The sequence below is a fragment of the Hydra vulgaris genome, chromosome 06, assembly GCF_038396675.1.
Source record: "Hydra vulgaris chromosome 06, alternate assembly HydraT2T_AEP".
Taxonomy (NCBI): Eukaryota; Metazoa; Cnidaria; class Hydrozoa; order Anthoathecata; family Hydridae; genus Hydra; species Hydra vulgaris.
In genome coordinates this window covers 15,622,501-15,647,246 of record NC_088925.1, presented here as the reverse complement: position 1 = coordinate 15,647,246, position 24,746 = coordinate 15,622,501, and the positions used below count along the sequence as shown (strand labels likewise).

Genomic DNA, 24,746 nt, shown 5'->3' with positions numbered 1-24,746 from the left:
TAATAAATTTTTTATTTTAGAGGCATAAAAAACTGTATAAAAAAATAACATTTTGTAAGTAAAAACAAAAGATGACATTTTTACAATATTTTTTATAGATATATATTTTTTTTTTTTGACAAATATATGCACTATTAATTTCAATGTAAAATTAATGTAAATTTTTTTAATTTTGCAATATTTTAGATGAAGGAAACAGATTCTAAACCACCTCCAATCCCATTGAAACCAAAGCAAAGTGAATCAGCATTACTGGCTACAAGTCAAAACCTCATTGTTCCCCCTCCTTTACCACCCAGAGTGCCTGCACATGAAAGAGTAAGTGAATCTTTTTCTTTTTTTTTATATATATTTTGTATTAAAAATTTATTATTCAAAATTTTTTAATGTTTAGAAAAGTTTAAATTATTTCAAATTTTATTGCCAATATATATATATGTATATATATATATATATATATTATATATATATATATATATATATATATATATATATATATATATATATATATATATATATATATACACACATATATAAATTGACATTTATAATTGAATTGAATATAATTTATAATTGCTCTGTTCTTTTAAGAACATTGAGCACTCTATTTTGTAGAATACATTTTAAAGTTGTTTATATATATATATATATATATATATATATATATATATATATATATATATATATATATATATATATATAATATTTTTGGTGTTTTTGTTTATTTATTGAGTATTATTAATCGGGTAGACCTTTTTTTTCTTTGATGTGTAAATTTTTAGCTTTTCATGTTATATTTTGTTTTTTTTATGACAAAAAAAATTGATACGACCCATAATAACATTATTAAAAGTTTATAATCAGTTATGTCTGATGGGCTAACGTGCTTTGCTATCAGGATATGTTGGCCTAGGGGTATAAAATAGGGGTAAACTTAACTTTAGCTAATTTTTTTTTGGCATTGTTGTTTTATTTTTTATTTTTAAATAATAAAAAAAATTCATTATTGAAATTTATGTGTTGGACTTTAGTATGTAGACCTTCTAAATAATACAAAAAACACTTGGCAAAGCTTTTGGTTTTTTAATAACCCAAGTTTGTTTGTTTTTATTTTCAGAACATTTCAAAACACAAAATTTATTTTGTGTTTTGAAAATGAAAACAAGCTAATTTTAAAAAAAAATTGTTGAGGATTAGTTTTTACATATTATCCTATTTGCATTGGAACAACCTGCCCTGTTGTAGCGTTTAAAGGCAAACGCTTTTGTTCTTGAATCATTAACCAATATTATTTAACATTTAACATTTATTATTTAACATATAATCCTTAAACTATAAGCTTTAAAAACTCAAAGTTGAGGGGGAGAGGGTTCAGTGAGAGAGTTGCCATTCATCAATATAGGGAATTTCACCATTGTAAATACTTGAGTTTTGTTTGAGTTGAAGTTCACAAGCCACTGTAAGCCTCGCGCTACTACAGGAGAAAGATCAGATTTGAGATCGACTGCCTGTTCTAAAATATTGAAAAAAGAAGACTTTTTTTCAAGACATGAATATAAAGTTGAGTCATCAGCAAATAGAGCCACTTTATATGTAAGATTGTCAGGAAGATCAAAAATATAAAAGATTTTTCATAAAGTTATTCTTTTTTTTTTTTGAATATTGTTACATTGAGTTTTATAATACTAGTATGTCAAATTAAATTGCCCAAACAAACCAAATAAATTGTTGTTTTTTTAGAACTAATTAATAGTAAGTAGTATACCTCTCTCCTTGATGTATGGGTAAAGTGTTAAATGAATGTGCTATCTTATCAAGTTTAAAAAAAAAGTAAATGTTTTCAAGAACTGTCTAAAATAAACCAAAAGCTTCTTTCTTTGAGAAGCAAAGTATATCCCATAGATTTTGTTTGCAACTGTTATGAGAAAGTTTACTTAGTGAGGTATGAGAATTAACAAGGTATTGTTGTAATCCTTTCAAAAAGCACGTAAAAAAAGTGAAAAGTTTCTATATTAAACTAATACCTTCAATTTAATACAATTATCTTTGGTAATAAATAAATGTTAAACAATATTTAATAGTTAATATTTTTTACTTTGTAGATTCTCTTAGATTTTTCAGTTTTTCATATGCCAAAGATTTTGGTTTAATACATGGTCAAAAAATTTGCATTAGTTGCAGAAAAACCCTACATTGCGAACATGCTACAAAAGAAAACAAACTCCAAGAAAAAGATGTTATGTTGACAACCTAACATTAAAAGAAGATCTTAATTTAAGTTATTGCAAGTTAATTTAACTTATTGCAAGTTTTTGATGCTCACCTCTCAAACTTGTTTCATAAAAAGATAGAGTTGCATATGGAAAGCGTAAAGTTGATACCGTAAGAACTCTTATACAAAAGGCTGTTGCCAGTGTGGTAGGTTTAAAAGCTTGGAGAAATTGAATCTGCTTCAAACATTTGAATAAAACATTTAGTCAATATTATGATTCAAATTAAGACATAATTTGACAAAACATTGAAATCCAAAAAATTAACACTTCTTACGCTCACTCTAGACAGTTGGTCAATAGGAAAAACTCAAAAGTGTTTTTTGACTTCAAAAAGATCTGTAATACAAGCCAGAAAATTAAGAAAGCAAAGTGGAGTATTATCAAAAGATGTAGTTACTGAGGTTGCTCAGTTCTATCAATGTGATGAATATTCAAGGTTTTGTCCAGGAAAGAAAAATAGTGTCAGTTAAAGTAAATAAAACATATCCAAAAGAATCAACAATCAACAAAACAACTTCTTTTAGTCAATATAAAAGAACTTCATATTGAGTTAAAAAAAAAAAATAATTATCTTAAAGTTGGATTTTCAAAATTTTGTGAGCTAAGGCCCAAGTTGTGCTTTCTTGTGGGTGGTGCTTCTGGTCTGCATGCAGTTAGTGTTTGCAAGTAACATCAAAATGTGAAGTTTCTTGTACAGAAAATTCCTGGAACTGCTGATTTCAAAAGCTTATTGAAATTAATGGTTTGTAACATTGCAAATAGAGATTGCATGCTGCATAGCTGTGATATATGTCCTGGAAAAGAAGTTTTGTCAGATTGCATCAATACTTTGTTTAATGAAAATGAAATTAGTAAAGTTAATTTTTATCAATGAAAAAAATCAAATTTCTAATGTACTTTAGCAACAGCAACTTTACCTTAGTTGAATTTATTAAAATATGGTTTATGAACAGTTAAATGATTTACAAGAGCATCATTTTATATCAAAAGTTCAAGTCACCTACTTAGTAAGCAACTGTGGCCCTGGCTCAAAATGAGACTTTTTCCAAACCTGGCCCCGGTAAAATTATAAAGTTTAGCTAGAGTTGATAGCCGGGGCTAGAAAAAAATTTATAATTTTGTATTTTATATATATATGTTATATATGTATTATAATTTTAAATTTACATTTACTATTTATTACATACTGTCATATGTATATAAATATATGTTATATATGTATTATAATTTTAAATTTACATTTACTATTTATTACATACTGGCATATGTTTATACATTTTTAAACTCTAATTTGCTTTCAACAAGATTGCAAGCAACCACTATTAAATTATGAGTTACTTTAAAATAGAGAACAGATTAAAATACTAGAAAATGGTTAATTGAAGACTTAAAAAATTGTAGGATGTATTAAAAAAGAAAACACGATGGGGAAGAGTTAAAAGGCTTTTTTGATGTGCAAGGACAAAAAACTGAATTAATAAAAGTTTTTATAGCATGAAGGGACAGATATAGTAAAAGGATGCAACTTGTTGAATAAGAAGCCAAGTAAGAATGAGTTTTGGTTTATTGTAATAGTGATGATAGCTCATTTGGACATTGACCATGATTGTATTTGTAGAAAAAGAAAGAAATGCAGCCTTACAACAATGGGAAAGTGGCTCGAGCTTGGCAGATAAAGCAGGTCTAACTACATTTGCAATGTGCTTTTAGACTTAGTCTGAGAGTAAGATGTTATTCGTCAATGTAGGAATGCCAACAATATTGCAATATTTTTTTGCAGTAAACAAATGAGTTTTGTTGCCTTAAAAAATTTAAATCTACAAGCCACTGCAAGCCTTCGGCTGTTACAGAAGAGAGATCAGATTTAAAACCAGCTGCTTGTTCTAAGCAATCAAAAAGTGAACATTTTTGTCTTGTCAAGACAAGAGTAAAAAGTTGAGTCCTTAACTAATAGAGGTACTTTAGATGTAAAATTTTCATGAAGATTGTTATTGTAGACAAGAAAAATTACAGGAGTAAAGAAAGATCTTTGGGACCCTTAAAGTTGCTTGAAATAAAGTGGAGTGTTTAGTAAATGGAGTGAAGGCCTTCAAGAACAACTTTTATTCTGCAGTTAGAAAGAAATAATTTATTAATCTCAAAAACTTTATATAAAGAAACTAATAACAGATTGAAGATTAATTGTAGGATAGTTGGAGAGGTCAAAGTGTTTTTCAAGAGTTTCGAAAAATTGGAACCACTTATTTAGCACTTTTTAAAAGTTTAGCAAAAATTAAAAAGAATTCTGGAGAACACTTTTTTAAGACTATGATGGAAATCTTGTCTGGAGCACAAACTGCAGAAGTGTTCAATTGAGAATTAACTTTAGCATTAGAAGTCATAGTGATTTTAATGTTTAACAATGGGTTAATCTGTTTAACTGGCAGGAAGAGTGTGGCCATTAGATTGAAGAGTTGAATTAGAGTAAGATTTTTTTGCAAAAAACTCTGCCTTATTCTGGGGAGAAGTAAAAAGTCAGACCCATGAATTAGAGATTAAATGTTAGACTTACTTTAGTTAATGACACTGCTGAAGACTTACCAAAAGTCTCTTGATCCTCACATCTGAGATAAGAAACAAGATTTAATAAACTTAGAAAAACAGAGCTTAACATCAGATAGGACCTTTTTACATTGGCTTCTCGGAATAGTAAAAGGACATTTGTTTATAAGAGAGATGTTCTTATAAAAAAGATAAAAAAATGATTACTGTTTAATAAAGCAACTGCTCAAGATGGTAAAAAATGCAGAGTAAAATGAGACTTGACTTAATATTGAAGAGAATGAATAGAAGCTTCCAAGCATTTGTTCCAAAAGGAATAAAAGCTTCCAAGATGCGCTTTATGCATACAAATTATGGGTATAAACATATTTTTGCTATTTATTTAGATGTTAGCAAACAATATCCTTTCATATTTATATAAACTTTAGTATTTATATGGGGTAGTATTTGCCAAAATAGAAGATGATCAGATGAATGTGTGGTGTGACTCTAACACGGCAAAAAAAGGAGACATAGTCTTAGACAGATTAGAAAAAAGCATCTTATAAAACAACTTTTGTTAGAAAAGGTTTAAGTAATTTAGGTATCAGCATGTAGAGATGTAGAAGTATCAGGAGAAAATGGTAGTGGCAGAAGTAAGAAAACTTGAAGAGAATGTCTTACATATTGTATGAATGAGGTTTAGTTAAAGAAAGAAAATCCTCTAGATTGTTTATATTAGAGAAACAGCAAGAGGAAAGCTAACGCCTGAAGATGATGACAATGATGATGATGATGATGATGATGATGATGATGATGATGATGATGATGATGATGATGATGATGATGATGATGATGATGATGATGATGATGATGATGATGATGATGATGATGATGATGATGATGATGATGATGATGATGATGATGATGATGATGATGATGATGATGATGATGATGATGATGATAATGATAATGATGATGATAATGATGATGATGATGATGTTGATGATGATAATGATGATGATCATGATCATGATGGTAATGATGATTATGATGATCATGTTGATTATAATGATGTTTATATATGCATATATATACAAAAAACAACATGAATTTTGAATTAAAAATATATACTTTAGAATGTATAATTGTTTATGCAGCCCCAATCACAAACCCAGCCCCGGCTATATTTTATCAAACCCGACCCCAGTCCCAGTCAAATATCAACCCCAGTTGTTTACTACACCTACTTCCAACATTTAAATACTAATTGAAAAGAAAATCAAGCTTTAGTTTTTCTTGACTTTGCAGAAAACTATAGCATTCTAATACAGGAAAGAGTGCAAGGTTTTCACTGAAATGCAACTTTGCACCCCTTTGTTGTTTATTTTTTAAAAGATGAAAAAATTGATAGTCAAAGTTATTGTGTTATATCAGATCATCTGAAACATGAAACCTATGCTGTTCGTTGCTTTATCAATAATTTTATTGATAAACTTAAACAATTACAAACATTTGACAAGATTTTGAGATTACTGCAGAGTGGCACTTTTTTGCAACACCTTATGGTAAAAGTCCTTGTGATGGAGTTGGTGGAACAGTTAAACATTTTATTGCAGTCACTTAATGATTCTGTTGACACATCAAGCAAAATGTAAAGCTGGTTTGTTTAACATTTCAAAGGAATATTATTTATTTTTGTTGAATAAGTTTCTATAGAATTACATATTACAAACTTTAAATTCGGAAAAAAGATACCATTCACCTGGCCATACAGAGATGATCCCTGTTGGGTACTCCTTACGGATACTTTATACAAAGTACAATCTCTTAAGGTCTAGTCAAACAGAGGAAGATTTTATAATATTGATTATTTTATTATTTGAGAAATTTAATTTTTTGTGAATTTTAAAAATTTTGTTTATTGTCTTAAAAGCATTTTATTTTCTAAATAGTTAAAAAAAATTTAAATTTCAAGTTATGAACAAATACCTTTAAATATTTAGTGTAATACATTTTGTATTTACAAATTGCAAAACATTTTGTTTGATTTTATATATTTTGGGTTGTAAGGTTATAAACATTGATATTGTCCAACACATATTTTGACCCATGATATATATTTTATATATCTATATATTATATATGTATACATTTTTTATATTTATATATTATATATATAATACATATATATCCATTTGAGATCTTTATTTCTCTCTTTTTTTTTTCTTTTTTTTTTTGAAGTAAAACCTTTAAATATTTGGTTTTTAATTTTTGATAAATCACAAAAGCTTAAATGCAACAACTAAAAACAACTTAGTAAACAAATTTAGAGGTTTTTTTAAGAAGTTTTGGTTCAAAATAGTACATAAATTTGCACAGAAAAGTTTGTTAAAAAGGGCTTTGACATATTAAAAATAGTTTATCTGCAATAATTGCTCGATGATTAGGTCTAAGTAGTTTAAAGACCAAAAGTTTGAAATTTACATGTCTGGTAAGTTGGAGTCTGGTAAAGAATTTACAACATAGTCTGGTAAGTAATATGGGCTTTTGGATCAATATGTATTGTGCTGTTAAGAATCTGTTAACTATAAAACAACAAATAATTTTATAGTGAAAATGAGTATATACAAGCTATTGCTGTATTTTTATCTTTAAAGATTCATTTAGATTGAGGATGTAATTATATTTTATTTTCCATTGTAGCTAGTAAATAATGTGGTAAATAATGTAGCAGTTTTGAACATAGCACATTAACTTCATTTATTTAAACATGAAATTTCTGTCGGAATTTGAATAAATTAAGTTAAGTTCTACCTCTAATATATAAAAAAACAACTTTTGATGTATTTTCATTTGAACACTTCAAATTCTTCCATTAACTAAATTTCTTCATGTCTTTTTATTAGTACTCAGGTATTTAAATTTGAATAACATAAACAATTTTGTAATTTATACACTTTTATTATTTAAACAGTAAATATAAATAAAAATATTAAATCTTCAAATATAAATGTAGGTTTGTTTAAAACTTTTTTTTCGTGAATTGTTCCTTAGGGTTTGTGTTTTATTGTTACTATAGCAACAACTAAAACAAAATAAAACTAGCAAGTATCTTTCTTGAGTTTCTGGGCCTTGGAAAGGTAAAAATGTAAAAAAAAAAAAAAAAAAAAGTTATCTAAAAACTTGAAAATTTTTATCAATTCTACTTTTATTTAGCCCATCTCTCAAGTTTTTTCTCCAAAAACCTCTGTAAGTTTTTTTATGTTATCTAAGTTTATTTCTATGTTATTTTTTGAGTTTATTGCTATGTCATCTTAATAAGTTTATTTCTATTTTCTGAGTTTATTTCTATGTTATTTTGATTGTTTTTTAAACATAGGCGAAATGTTTACAAATTTAATTTTTATGATTTTTTCAAAATTCTAATCAAATTTTTCATTGAATTTTTATTGTTATTATGTTTTTATTTTACCCATAGAAAAACTGCTTCAATAAAATTTTCCATGAGTGCCCTATTAGTTTTACTTGTTCTACTAGTTGGACTCATCCTGAAACAAAAAGTAATGTTTTGTGAAAAACCTTATTTAATTTGTTAACTAGCTATGTTTGAATTTATATTTGTGTATATATACTGAAATAGCCATAGGTAGGGGCTACATGCATTATTATTATTGTATTTATTATTGATATTATTATTTAATTAGTCTATTTATATATATTATATTATTATTTTGTTTTTATATATTGTTATATTTTTGTTATTATTGTCATTAATTTTACTAATACTATTATTGTATGTCAATTCGTAATTTATGACTTTCAAATGCTTGAGTGTGTCTGCCCAATTTAAGAGAAAAATGAATCACTTAATAGCTTCATTGTTAAATATGTTTTGAAAGTTGACAATCTGTTTTCTATTGAAAAGATTGTTAGTTATCTATTTATGTTCATTTCCATTTATACCTTACTATTGCAGTTTGTTTTACAGAATCATGTGCAGTATCAAGTGCAATGAATAGATAAACACTAACTGTTCCTATTAAGTAAGTTATCCACATTAGTAAAGTAGTTGGTTGATCTTCTATGGCCATTTACCAAATAGTTTGTAACCATTTACCAAATAGTTTGTAGTATTTTTAACTAAGGCTTTAGGTTCGAACTTTTATTATATCAAAAAAATCATTTTCTGAAAAAGTGTTGGATTAAAATGTATAGAATATACACTATACACACGCGGGTTGGGGTTCATGAGGAGGGTGGCAAGGCCCTTCTTCTATAAGCAAGTAATGAAAGCGCATCTACTAATACATTTTTTTACATTTGGCCTTTTTGTGGTTTTTGGTAATGCCTTAAGTCATAATAATGTCTAGATTCTTTTGCTATTATTAAATATTTTTATTGAATTCATGTATTCAAAAAAAATGTTTTTAAATAAGCTGAGGAATCTTCCATAAATTACATCACGTTCAAGGGGGGATAGGGTAGTTGTTTTGTGACAACTTATATGGAACTTTTTACTGAATAGTTACAACGTTGTGACGAGGGGGAGGGGGTAAAAAATGGTCAAACTTTGTGTGACATAATTTTTGGACAACCCCTAAGGTCTAGCGTACAATGTAAATGCAACATCAAAAATAAAAATAATTATGTTCTATTTTGAAATTAAAACAAATAAGGTTATAAAACTAATTGGTTTAGCACTAGACCTTATAAAGTTAAGAAAAATAGGAATTTATATGATGAGAGTTTACCAAATTGCAAGTATTATGATAATGAATAAAAAAATATAATAACTGCAGCAATAATATTGTGATAAAATAGAAGAAGTATGATTACAAAAATAAACAGAAAGAAATGAAATACATTCAAACATCTCACACTAAAAATAATCCATAAAAAATTAACAGAAAAAAATTAAAAGTTACAGAATTAAATCATTAGAAAACTCAGATAATTCTGTCTCCGAATTTTTAGACACCATTGCTTTAAATAACTTTTATTTCATTGCCAACAAGAATCACAGATCCAAAACTCTAATTGTTAACATATTTTCTAATGCAACTTCTACAAATATTTTTGCTGGTAATTTTACTTCTATGGTATCAGATCATTTATCCCAATTTTTAATACATCCATTATATAGAACCAAAATTAATCCTTGTAAAAGCTGCATTTTTTGTTAGAATTTAAAAAAAAAAAATTGCAAGGAATTATGTAGTGATTTCTCAAAAATTAGTTGGACTAAAAAATCCTAATAACAAATTCAATCTAAAAAAATCTTACAAAACATATAGAAACTTACTTGTTATTCTCACCTGTCGTAGTAAAAAGAATCATTACTTTAAGTTCTTCTCTGATAATGCCAAAAATCTAAAATCTACATGGGATGGTATTAGGATTATCTATTATTGATTCTCTTAATGACAGCAAGGCTTCGGGACCTAACAGCATTCTAATATCTATTTTTAAAGCTCTTGCAAATGATATCTCTCCTGTACTTTCTGAACTATTTAATCTGTCATTTATCACCAGTGTATTCCCTGATATCTTAAAAACTGCTTCTGTTATCTCAATTCATAAAAATGACTCAAAACTTAAATGTAATAACTACAGACCAATTTCATTATTATCAAATGTCAGCAAACTTTTAGAAAAACTTATGTATTCTTATATTTACAGCTTTTTGAATAATTCTGCTTGTTTTCATATTTGACAGTTTGGGTTTCGCTCAAATCACTCCACTTCTCATGCTCTTATCAGTATTACTGAAATGATTTGTGGTGCAATTGACAGTGGTTCCTTTGCTAGTGGTGTATTCATAGATCTTCAAAAAGCTTTTGATACGGTTGATCACAACATTCTAATAAAAAGTTAAACTATTATGGAATACGTGGTATTGCTAATCATTGGTTTTCTTCATATATTAGGGATCGCACTCAGTTTGTTTCAATTAATGGATTTAAATCCACGCATAAAGTTTTTAAATATGGTGTTCCACAAGGCTTTGTTCTTGGACCGTTATTGTTTTTATTATATATAAATGATTTATTTTGTTTATTAAAAAATTCATCATTCTGCTGATGATACCAATCTTTTATATATCAACAAATCACTTACGACTCTTTGTAAAAAAATTAATCAAGATCTTCATCGCTTATGTAACTGGTTAAATAGCAATCGTATTTCATTGAATATCAATAAAACTGAATACATTATTTTTCATTCCCCTCAAAAAGCTATTGATAATATTAAAATTAAAATGAACAAAAAAAAACTTTTTCTGTCAAAATATATAAAATATCTTGGAGTATATCTTGATGAAAATCTTGGTATAATCAGCTGTATCATCTTAAAAAAATACTTACATGAGCTAACAGTATGCTTTCTCTAATTCGTTACTATGTTCCTATCCAAACTCTTCAAATGATTTATTTTTTTTTATTCTCTTCTCACCTTTGCTATTGCTGTATTGTTTGGGGTCAAAGAAGTAACTTTTTACTTAATAGCATTGCTAGTTTACAATGCGCATCTATTAGAATAATGACGTTTTCACCAATGAGATCTGATCCAAAAACAATTTTCTGGACTAACAATCCTAAAACTCCATGATCTTGTAAAGTTTTACAACTGTCCTTTTTGTGTTTGACTTTCTCCAAAATAAACTATTAAACTCTTGTTTAAATTTTTTTACTAAAACAAATAAAATGCACAATCATCACACCAAGAAATCAGTAAATAGTAAGCTATACTTTTCTTTTTTCAACACAATTAAATATGGTAAGTTTTCCGTAAAACAACAATGTATTTCCAAATGGAACCAGTGTATTCCTGCATTAATAAAAAAGTCTAAAAAAAATATCCCCTTGTTACAATTATTTACTGCTCAACTGAATTCAATTTAAAAACATATTGTTGGAGTGTATTTCTTTATAATTACTCTCTGTACTGAAGTTGCCTTTGATATATAATTTCTTTAACAAACGAGTGGTTTGATTTTTGCTTTATTTATTATTTATCTATATTATATTTATTTATTGTGTTATTATTGCTAGATTTTATGTTATTATTATATTTAATTATTATCTATGATATGTTCATACAATTTATACTGTATTATAGTTGTTCTTAATATTATTGATACTTTATTATTTTGTATTATTACTATAATTATTACATATATCATTGTTATTTGTTTAACAATCTTTGCTTTTTTTACTCTCTTATTTATAGTTTTTATGTTTCCATTGATTAGTTTGTAACTATATGAGTGACACCTAACCAAATTCTATTAATTTACGATGAGCATTTGTAAATTTTTATTGATATGGTTGAAAAAAAAGAATCTTTTAAAAGTTTATTTTAAAAAAATGTGTTGTTTAAAAAAAGTAATAAATTCAAAAAATACTAAACAAAAAAAACAGTTCTTTTCAATACTAGACAAATGGTAAACATTAATTACAAAAAAACTAAACTTTGATGAGATAAATTAAAATCATTTAATAACTAAAAATTCATTTATTTTTTTACATTTGAACATTCTCATTGCTTTTTTAAGTTGTTTTCAAATAAAAATTTCTAAAACATAGGTGTGGAATGGTTGCCAGAGAAACAAAGCAAAGCAGAATGTTTTTGTGGGCTGTCAACTAAGCCAAAATATTGTTTACTTCATCTTTTGTGTATATGCATATATGTTTGTATGTATTATATAAAGTTTGAATATAATTTCAATATATCAAAAATCTTTTTAGATCATTATCTGATATTTGCATCTGTTGAAGATGGAATCTATAGCTTAAACTTAGATGACTTAGAAAATATTGAAATGTTTCAGGTATTAGTTCTTTAAAAAAATTAGAAAGGCCTTTTTTTACCCTTTTCAATTTCTATCAACAAGAAACATGTTGTTAAATGTGACATCAATCAGATCAAGTCAATACTATTAATCAACTGGCCTTTTTAGTTGCCAAACTGGATGTAAAAATTACTGTATCAACAATATTCGATTTAAACATGCAAGAAGTATGTTTGTCAAGGTATTGGTTGCCAAGGTGATACGTTTGATTTTGATGTTTAAAATTAAATAAAATAAAATTAGTTCAGATTTAAGACAACTCTCACTAGACAAGCCAGAACCAAATTGAATTGGTTAGATCTGGTCTAATCAGAATTCGTCAGCTAGTCAACAGATGAAAGCAAAGATATAGGTTACATGGCCATAGCTAACTTAGGACTTAGGAACCAAGGTTAATACCAAGAACTTGTGTAAATAGATCAATGGCAAACATTGCTATTTTAAATGGAATGTAATTACAAATAGAATACTCCAGAATCAATTTTTCTGATTTAAACCTGCTGAATAATCCTGTTTTAATTAGTAACTTTTTTTTTTTTTTTTTACAATAAAAAGGTTTTTTTTCCCTCAAAACAGTGCCTTAGCTTTACTTCATTTGTCTACTATTATACCCTTGAAGTGCAAAATTTTTTTATTCGGTGTTCTATTAACTTTTTCTTATCATTAGTTTTTAAAAAAAAGTACTTTTTTATGCCCTATTATGTTGCACAGTATTTAAAATAATCATATTAAAAGTTCTTCTTCATACATGTTGTCATTCATTGACACATTTATAATATTTAATTCATAAATATTTTCTTTATATTCATAAATAACATGTTTTATGTTGATAGATATTTAGTAGGTCAAAATCTGCCCAAAAGAAACAATTTTATAGAAATAAATTTATATAATTTATAATAGTCTTTTTAATATCAAGGTCTGAAAGAACTTGGTCTACTTTATTTTTAACATTTATCTTATAAAAGTTTTGACCTTTAGTATAAAATTTGTTATGACTTTGTTGTCATTAAAAATATATGTGTTTTTAAATTGTCTTTTTATTACTGAAAATATTAGGCAACAATATTTTGCAAAGTAGACAAAACAGATAAAAAAATTTATCAAAGTAGGCAGAATATAAAAAAAAATTTGTTTTCATTTGTTTGAACTGCAATAACAATTAATGATTTTTACCTCAATAAAGAGGTAAAAATAGATTTTTATTAAACTTTCAAGTAATTAAATATGCTGACAGAAATAAAGATTGATTTTGAATTATCTAGTATTTGTTTTTCGATTAAATTTTTTTTTTTTTGCATGTAGATATTCCCACGCTCTTGTAAATGGGTGTACGTTGTTAAAAATAAACTTATTTCTATCTCTGGAGAACCATCCCATGTTTACATGCACTGCTTGTTGCAAATGCATTCAGTTCAGTCACGTGAACAGTTTGCTTCAGTTGTAAAGTATTTTTTTTAAATAAGTTTATTATTTTCTACTATAAATTTTTTTTAAAGCTAGTTGAGTAAATGAAAAAACCCTATTTTAACAGGGTATCACCACATACTTCTAAGGTTCCTGGTTCATCGAATGCTCAAAAATGCTGTGTGGGTATGTTTTTTGTAGAATATCAGATCTTGATTTGTTTTTAAAAGTAACTTAAGTAATTTAAAATATATATATTTAGCTCACAATCCATACAATAACCAATTGTATTTATTTGTTGCAATGAAAAATTCAATTCTTCTACTGCAGTGGTATGAGCCGTTACAAAAGTTCATGATAGTTCGAGTAGGCATCTTTTTTATGTTGACACAGTCTGATTTTATAGCTAAAATATTTATATAAAAAGTTTTAAGAAAAAAGTTTAGCATTTTTTATTAGGGCATATCTATTTACAAAACATGTTTATAAACTTGTTATTGTTTAAAAACTTGTAATTGTTTAGCAAATTTTCAACGCTTTAAATTTTTTTTGATATAACCTGCAAAGTATTTTGATTTTAAGTTATATTAAAAGTAACATTTTGTATTGCTCTAAAATGATAGAGAAAGACTATTTTTTTTCTTTGTTTAAATGGTAGTAAAAACATTTTTATTACTAATTATTATTCTTTTGATAACAATAATAATAACAACTATAGTTGCATATAGTAAAAAAAAAAGAGATAAGATTAAATTTTTTAAGGAATTTAAAAAAAAGATAATATATACATATATAGAATAAACATATAAAGGTAAATAAAAGAGTAATCATGTAAAAGTTGTAATTTGCTGGTAATAATAAAATGAAGTTAAAGACATATAAATAACTGCAACAAAAACAACAACAATTAAAGTAATAATAATAGTATTAATTGCAGTAAAAACAACAACAAGAATAAAATATTTTTAATAATAAGAAATGATGTCACGTAGTTTAAATAGTTTTTTTATATATTGTTTTTATTTAATTTTGTTTAAGTTGACCAAAAAAAAACACAGTAAAAGATAGAAGAAGCTCATAATTCTTGAATTGTAATCTTCCTAGTAGTGGTATCCCAATAAAAATACTTAGTCCAGATCTGCAAAACAGCAGCATCACCAGGAAGGGCATATGTTTGCTTAAACTCTTCTATAATGTTATTAATATAAAAAAATGGAATTATAGAAACGTATGCAAACCACGCAAATATGGAAACAAGAGCAATTTACAATGATGATTACATTATTATAAAATTTATCCACTCTAAAACTATTTTTCTTTATTAATTTGGGTGGCTGATGCTAGAGCCAATTTTTTAATTTTAATATAGAACAGATTCATTAGAATTCCTGTTTTGACTAACTACTTTGTGTGAATAATTTAGAGCCAGCTTCTGCAGCATCGACTATTAATTAAGACAAAGGGTAGGACCAACTTCTGCACAACAGACCATTTTTAAAGACTTCATTTACAGCCAACCAATCAATTATACACCTAAATTAAAAACTTGATATTTTTTGCAGCTTAATAACCCTTTATTGTCCACAAGACAATAAGTTTATTTTAAATGATTCAAGTCAGGGATACCACAACTTTGAATCAAAAAAAATCTAAAATCTTCTTTACGTTTGACTGTTTTTGTTGTTGTTATGCAAAATACTATTGTTCTTTATGAAAATAAAAATAATAAAATAACAAAAATCAAACACACTGCAACATATTTTTTAAATGCATGTGCAATAGCAGTGGCATTTTAAAAGTTTTTAAAAATGAAATTTTTAAAACAAAAATCAATTAAAAAAAAGAATGGAGTTTGAAAAAGTTGAAGGTGATCGTCGAAATACTATTGTGTATTGATTGGGTGCCTATGCCTATATCAAGAACAAAGCAAGAGCCAATGGACAAATTTACTTGAAATGTAAGCATCATAGTGTCTGTAAAGGTAGTGCAAAAAAAGTCAGCAACCTGTTAAGTACTATCACAACTCATTCATGTGGTTCTTTTGCTCATCACTACGAGTACCTAACAGCCCAACAGAACGCGTGAAGCTGTCTCAACTTCCCAGCGGCCTCTCAAACAAATCTACAAAGATGTTATTTTAAACTCATCACTTCATGTGCAACTCTTACATGTGCTATAGTTATCAATTACATTTAGTTCTTAATTTTTTTGTTTGCTGGGTAGTATGATTGACTGTCATGTAGTTTAGCAAACTTTCCTTCGGAAAAAGAGGACATATGGTAACCCTAATATATATAAAGCCAGTATGATGTCAACCCAATTAATCCAGAGTTAATCTATAATAAGAGGCAATCCTGAAGTTATCAGCAGTCAACCCATTTCAAGGCTTCTTCAAAGGATCCATTCAGTTTGAGGATCAGATTGGCTTTCTTTTTGCATTACCTTAACTCTTTACTTTTTTCAATGTAAGAAAGTTTAAACAATGAATTATTTTTAAAAAATTTTCTGACTCTGACATTATTATTATAGCATGAAAAATATTGTTTCTTTTTGCATCGCCTTCACTCTTGACTTTTTTTCAATGTAAGAAAGTTTAAACAATGAATTATTTTTAAAAAATTCATTGTTTAAACTTTTAAAATTTAAAATTTTTAAAAAGCCAATTTGATTTTCATTTTTTGGTCTTAAGCACAGAACCAACAACACCTCAGAATCACTTCACTCAAAAAGGAGCAAAAATATGACAGCTTATGCAGGATTTTAGAGGCACCTTGATGAGCTTATCCAAGAATAAGTTTTGCCAACTGAGCTTGAGGTTAAACAACTCCAAAATGGAGAAAACTCTCGTAGGGCTGAAAGAAGGGATAGGCGAAAACTTGCAGAGAAGCAGGCCTTCTATGAAAGTAAACTAAGCTCTGGTGAATGGACTCCAACAAAGTTTCTTGAATCATCAGCATATTTGTTTTCCGATTTAAAGATACCCACGGATGAGGTAATTTGATAAATTTGTTTAGAATGAACTTTCCGCTCTTGAGCCCCTAGCACAAAATCCAACTCAAAAACCACCAATTGACAGTCTTTGTAAAGTTTTTTGTGTCCAAACACTTGAAGTTTTAATTTTACCATGCAAGCATTTTGCATTGTGTTCACAATGCAAAATGCTTACATTAAATGCTTATTAATTAGTTTTTTTTTTATTAGTTAAACTTTAATATGATTTTAATCATTTTTAAACTTATTTTTAAATAAAAATATGCATATAGTTTTCAATTATAAATATTTGTTTTAAAAACAAGATATTTTAGCTTCCCTTTAGACAGAATTATGTTAATGTTGCTTGATCTTTGTTCTAATTTGATCTTTGATCTAATGTGATCTTTGATCTAATGTGATCTAATTTGATCTTTGATCTAATGTTAATTGACTTTGAATGATTGGTACAAATAAAATAATTAAGTACCTTAATTATTTTGTTTAACTACGTTAGTTATTTTGTTTGTACCAATAGGTCAAAGTCTGCACAAAATAAATTTTCTAATATTTATTGTGACATAAACAAATTAGTTTATTACATAATCATGTTGTGTAGCTGACTGTGGAAGAGAAAAAGTTTGCTTTTTTTTTTTTTTTTTTAATTCTTGCCCATTATTTATGTTACCTAATTTATCATTTCAAAGCAATAATTAAAAATTTTAGCAACATGAGATCGATAAAAATAATCCTCCAGTTGCATAACTAATTACAAAAATTAACTACTTAAATGTCATAAATTTTAATTGAATTTTTCTCAGTTTAAATTTTTTACTTGGCACTTATAGTATCAATTATTTGAAACTTCAAAACGTTTAAACTAAATTCAAAATTTTAGTATCCCTCTAGAAATCTGTTGGTTGTTTGTCCAATCAAAATAATAAAAGTTTGTGAGTTTAAATCCAACATGTCATACACATCAAAAAAAGCTTTTGAGAAATGTAAGCTAAAGCATGCAAATACAAAAAAAAGTCTGTTAAATTTATTAGTTGAGACCAACTTATGTTCAATGAGTATCAATAATATCTATAACATTTTTGTCTGCATGTTACAGAAAAATATGCTTTTAAGTCACTTTCACAGAGTGCAGATGTTTTTTTAATAATTAAAACAGGAAGTGTTATGATTTCAAACTTTATTTGTTAAAAAACAACTATATTGATTCTGTTTGCAATAAATGTAGAGTTTATTTTCTGCTTGGTTATTATTAATATTTATTGTTAATTATTTATTTTATTATTATTACTCATATTTTAAAGGGTGTACACGAAATAAATGTGAAAGTAGAAAAACAACTAAAAAAAAGTACTCCTCAATTTTTATTTCGAACCAAGTAATAATACAATAATATAAGAAGATTAAACATTAAAAAAAAGTTAATTATTCCTTTGGGAATCTAATAAAATTTTGAGCTTTTACTTTAGTGGTAGCCATAAGCTTGCGCACAGAACAAGAATCAAAACTATTTGATGCTTTTTTAAATGACATTTTAATATCTTTAATGTTTCTGCAAAGCTTTTGTGTTTTTTCATTTTTCTTTTAATAATAGCCCAGTACTTTTCAATAACTCTCAATTCTGGGCAGTTTGGAGGATTTTCTGTTTTAGGCACAAATTTCACGTTATTCTTTTAATACCATTCCTTAGCTATTATACAATAATGAATTGAAGCTAAATCAGGCCAGAACACAGGTCTGTTATTGTGTGATTTAATGAGAGGTAAAAGGCGTTTTTGTAAACATTCTTTAACATATATTTGACCAGAAAGTGTGGACTGAGAAATATAAGGTGCTGATTTTTTGCCACAACTGCAAATAGCTTGCCAAATCAAAGCTTTTTTAGCGAACTTGTCATGTTTTGTGAATTTAAATTTCTTATGTGTTTTTCCTCTATATTTGGGAATACAATAAACAGCACCAAGATTTTGTTGATGATCATACTTGATGTAAGTTTCATTGTCTTCAATAATACAGAAATTTTCAGAAATAAAATTGTCATACAAAGTTCTGCCGCAGGTTCTTGCACTTTTTTGTTGAGTTTCAGAATGGTTGGGCACTTTTTGTGCTTTGAAAGAATGAAAACCATGTTTGTTTCTAACTTTTGCAACAAAACTATGAAAAAATCCATATATTTTTGCGCGTTGCCTTACTGAAAGGCTTGGGTTATTCTTAAAACTGTTAACCAGTTTTCTAACTAGTTTTATATCTTTAAAACCTTCCTTTCTTCCACCACCAGATTTGCGTTTGATCGATTTTGTTTGAGAAAAACGTTGAATAACACGACTAACAGTGTATGGATATATTTGCAACGATTTTGCTATCGAATAGCAAAATCGTTGTAGCTACTATTAGGATTTTGTAAATATTTGTACATAATTTTTTCTCTTATGTCTTCTTCTTTTGTCATTTTTAAACCTAACTTTAAGTTAAATCCAAAAACTAACATTTTTTTTTGAAACCACAACACATTGTAAACAAAATACAAAACACAACCACTGGAAAAAAATGACGTGCTTATTCTTTCACATTTATTTCGTGTACACACTTTAACCATTTAAGTTAAAAATTCCATGGAGTTTTTTTTTTTAATTTTTGTTAATATGAACGTAACATGTGTTGAAAGTTGGTTTAAAGTAACGAAAACCCTAACAAAAGTGAGTTTATTTTACTGTAAAAGTCTCTTTACCTTACCAAGCAAAAATCTTTCTATGTATCTATAAATATACTTTAAGTTTAATGCCCTTGTTTCCACACTTGTATAAACCATAAAAGTTTCAATGTTGTTTAATATACTTTAAAACAAAATAATTATCACAGTTATTTTTTTTATTTTTTTTTCTGTACCAATCATTCAAAGTCAGCTAGATTAAATAATATTAACAAAATTATGTCTAAAGGGATAAAAAAGGGTTAAAATGGATTATTTTACAAAGAAACTAAGTTTTTATATATATATATATATATATATATATATATATATATATATATATATATATATATACACACACACACACACACACACACACACACACACACACACACACACACACACACAGTAGAGTATAAAAGTTAGAATAAAAAAATGAATAAAAAAATTAAATTTTACTAGTTTCAGCGTATACACCACTTAAGTCATCATATTATATATCAATTTAGAGGTTTTCAGGTTAACAATTATGTTTTGAGCAAATAATGATTATTTAATTAAAATTTTAAAATTGGTTTGCAAAATAACAATTTTTTATAAGTTCAAAAGTTTGCAGACAAACTAAAGCTTTTAACATTTTACCCACAAAATCGCTAATTTGTTGATTTTATAAACAAATACTTTGTGGAAATAATTTACAAACTTTATTTATAAGTGATTGAGATCATAGGATTTAAGAAATCTCTAGTGATCTTAATCTCCAGTGAAAAAATTGATCTTGAGATCCGTTCAAAATGGAAATTCGTTTCATGGAGTCAGTAAGTCTGTTGTTAGACAAATTATGAAGAAATATGAGCTTACTAGATCTACAAATAATAAAAATCAATCAGGAAGGCCATGCAAAACAACTAAGTATTGTTGAAAAATGTGTATTATTTTAGAAAAAAATGCTTTGCCAGCAAACTTTTGAACTTATCAAAATTTGTTAATTTGTATACCAATTTTAAAATGTTAATTAGATAATCATAATTTGTTTAAAACATAATTGTAAACTTGAAAACCTTTTGATTAGTATATAATGTGTTGGCTTTAGTGAAGTATGTGCTGATATATTTGTAAAATTTTTTTTTTTTTTTTTTTTGTCTATCTGCAAACTTTTGGACGCCACTGTATATATTAGCTTTAGGTTAATGTGAATTAGCTTAATGTAAATTCGACGTCATAAAATTATCTTGTTATATATTTTTTAAAGACATCAAAACTATTGCAATATAATAAATTTCCGCAAAACGAGGTTAAAATATTAACTCAATCAACAAAAACATGATGTTATAATGGAGTGTTTATTTTCTGTAAATTTTTTTTAATATTAAATAATTAAATTCAATTTTACTTTTTTTTTTCAAATGTTTAATATAAACTAATTTTTCCTCTTTCTTAACATTAGTATAAATTATTAAAATATTAATTTATTATTTAGAATAATAATTTTTTTTATTAATATATCTTAGCTTTTTAATTTTGGCTTTGTTACTAAAAATGATTTTTTGTTGTCTAAAAGTTAGCAAGTAACAGGTGACAACTAAAAAACGAGACTAGATTTAAAGACACATACTTCTTTGAAGAAGTAAGAGAAAACAAAAAGAAAAAATGTTCTAGAAAGTTTATTTATTCTAGTTTTTAAGTATATAATCAGTTGTTCTCAATTAAACCATTTCTTCTGACTTTATCAACTAGGCCTGGTATAGACTGAGCTAGGTTCTGTATGAGCTCAATATCAATTTTATTAAAGCAATACTTGATTCTAGAACATAATTTTTTAAGATTTTCTGCATGCCAATTATTCTTGTAGACAAGGCCTTTCAAAATACTCCAAATATTTTCGATAGGACGACATTCTGGCAAGTTTGCAGGGTTATCCGCTTTCTCAACAACAGTAATCATGTACCTAAACAAAGAAAACACGTTTTCTTTGTTTAGGTACATGATTACTGTTTTTGCATAGTGAGATGATGCTAAATCTGGCCAGAATACATATGCACCATCTGAATGATATTTATTGATGAATGGAATAAGTCTCTTCTTAATACATTTGTTTAAATTGATTTTTTGATTTACAGCCAGTCCACTTGGTACAAAATAAGGTTGAGAAATTCCATTTTCAGAAAAAGCAATCCATAGAAGTAATTTCTTTTGAAAATTTTGTTTTGTTTGGTATTTTGTTTTGTTTGATTTTACATCACTAGCATAAAGTATATCATTTCCATTGATACTGGAGTGATTTAACCTGAAATAAGACTCATCGTCAATGATTGGCTTACGATTTTTGAATTTCTGACACAATCGACTGCATTTAGTTCTAGCTGGTGCTTTTTGCTGGTCAGAGCGTTTTGGAATCATCATTTTTTTTCTTGATTTAATATTTGTTCTTTTTTTTAATGTTTTACTAATGTGTTGCTGAGTACAGTTGAACTTTTTAGCTGCCTGTCGTTGAGAAACTCTGTCTTTATGGTCAAACATGAGTTTGAGCCTTTCAATGTTTGTCCTGGTCATTTTTTTAGCTTTTACTCCACTTCCTTGAACTCTTTGGTACCCAGATTCACTTTCAGCACGTTTTATTATCTTGTAGATAGTACTTTTAGGTATATTCTCAACTTTAAAGTGGTCATAAGTGAACTTTTTACCAGTATTTTTGTAATTTAAATAAAATTCATACGCACGTTTTCTAATCTCTTCTTGTTTTGAATTTATTTTTTTATTCATTTTTCTATAAAAAATAAAAACACATAAAATATTTAGAAACTAGAATAAAAATAACTTCTAAAACAGTTTTCCTATTTTTAAAATCTTATTCCTTTAAGAAGATATGTGTTTTTAAATCTAGTCTCGTTTTATAGTTGTCACCCGTTAAAAATAAAAAATATAATTTATAGCAAAAAAAAAGCTATTTAATTACTTTGCCAGCCATTTTGTTGCCAGCCATTTTGTTGCTAGCCATTTTGTTGTAAAAGCAAAGGTTTACAAGTACCATTTATTTAGAAATGTTTATTACTGCGCTTTCACTTGCTTTAGGAGAAAAAGTTATGCACGTATGTCAAAATGTATGTTTTGTGTAAATTTTTGATGCAGATAAAAAAAATGTATAGGATAGAATCGCAAAAAAATTGCAATAAAAATGAGCTAAATTTTTTTTAAGAAAAAATAAAATTTGAATATTTTAATAATATTTTTAAAACAATATTAATATTTTTAAATAAACTTTAATATATATATATATATATATATATATATATATATATATATATATATATATATATATATATATATATATATATATATATATATATATATATATATATAAATTAGTAAAAAACACTTATCTAACTTTTATCTTCTACTTTAAGTTTCACCATTACTGGATCATCAGGAAGAGTTACTAAATCTCAAATAAAATTCAATTTATACAAAAAAAAAATTTTTTTTTTTTATATAAATTGAATTTTTTTTGAGATTTAGTAACTCTTCCTGATGATCCAGCAATGGTGAAACTTAAAGTAGAAGATAAAAGTTAGATAAGTGTTTTTTACTAATTTATTATTGCTCTATTCTTTAAGAACATTGAGCACTCTATTTGTAAAATACACTAACATAATTTACATATATATATATATATATATATATATATATATATATATATATATATATATATATATATATATATACAAGAATATTTATGCAAGTTTTTATAGTAATAAAAAAAAATTACTTAAACTTCTATTTATATAAGTTAATAGCAAATAGACACTCTTTATGAAATAATTATCTGATAATATATATATATATATATATATATATATATATATATATATATATATATATATATATATATATATATATATATATATATATTATCAGATAATTATTTCATAAAGAGTGTTTATTTGCTATTAACTTATTTAAATAGAAGTTTAAGTAATCTTTTTTTATTGCTATAAAAACTTGCATAAATATTCTTGTGCTTGCAAGATAATAAAAAAATAATAATATTATAAATATTACTTTTCTGGGTTTCTTTAAAGTTTTGTTTAATAACATATACAAATTAAAATTTAAAAAAAATTTGTTTCTGTTACTATATGTTTTGATAAAAAGCTTAAGTTTTTTTTTTTTCTAATTTTATCTGAATTTTTTTCATTTGTAAATAATGTTTATGTTTAACATGATTGTCATTCAAACTTTTATAAAAATCTTTTCCACGTAATCATCAAAGTAGTTTTTTATAAAATTAATTTTTATCTTACTGCTTATAGAATAATTTAAAAATTAAATGAGAAAAAAAGTTGCTTAACGGAAATCGCTTTAGGAGAATGTAATGTAGTTAAACATGTATGTAAATTGCCAGCAGCGTAATTCTTTAAAACAAGGCCTGTAATATATATATATTATAGTTGTATATATTATTATTGTAAAACAAGGCCTGTAATATATATATATATATATATATTATAATATATATATATATATTGTAATATATATATATATATATATATATATATATATATATATATATATATATATATATATATATATATATGCAAATACATATATATATATATATATATATATATATATATATTTTTGTGCGACAAAATTATAAGACACTTTTGGAAAAAATTCATATAAATAGTCATTTATATAAAAAGACGTCTAATTTTAACAAGCAATAGTGGGTACTTTAAACATTTTTTTGAATCACTTCAATCATTCTAGAAGGTAAAGAATCATACAACTTTTTTATGTACAAAATGTCAATTGCATCCCATGCAGATGCGATGGATGATTTCAAGTCAGCTAGTTAACTATATTGTTTACCAACTTTAAACAGTATTGTTTGTTTACCACCTTTAAACATGTGACAGCATTCTCAATAATTTTCAGGTCTGGAGATCTAACTGGCCACTTCAATGTTTCAATTTTACTTCTGCTGAAATATTCCTTTACTATCTTAGCTGTATGA

The 24,746-nt window shown here is 26.0% G+C and overlaps 1 protein-coding gene across 1 annotated transcript in view; it reads left to right on the top strand.

The window, feature by feature from the left end:
• LOC101241475 (mitogen-activated protein kinase kinase kinase kinase 5) overlaps nucleotides 1-24,746 on the top strand; it is a 103,377-nt gene that overhangs the window by 52,577 nt on the left and 26,054 nt on the right. The window contains exons 17-23 of the mRNA XM_065799338.1: nucleotides 187-318; nucleotides 8,013-8,045; nucleotides 8,275-8,356; nucleotides 12,545-12,627; nucleotides 13,954-14,096; nucleotides 14,183-14,241; nucleotides 14,318-14,421. Coding sequence (XP_065655410.1) covers nucleotides 187-318; nucleotides 8,013-8,045; nucleotides 8,275-8,356; nucleotides 12,545-12,627; nucleotides 13,954-14,096; nucleotides 14,183-14,241; nucleotides 14,318-14,421 — 636 coding nt within the window. The remainder of the gene's footprint in view (nucleotides 1-186; nucleotides 319-8,012; nucleotides 8,046-8,274; nucleotides 8,357-12,544; nucleotides 12,628-13,953; nucleotides 14,097-14,182; nucleotides 14,242-14,317; nucleotides 14,422-24,746) is intronic.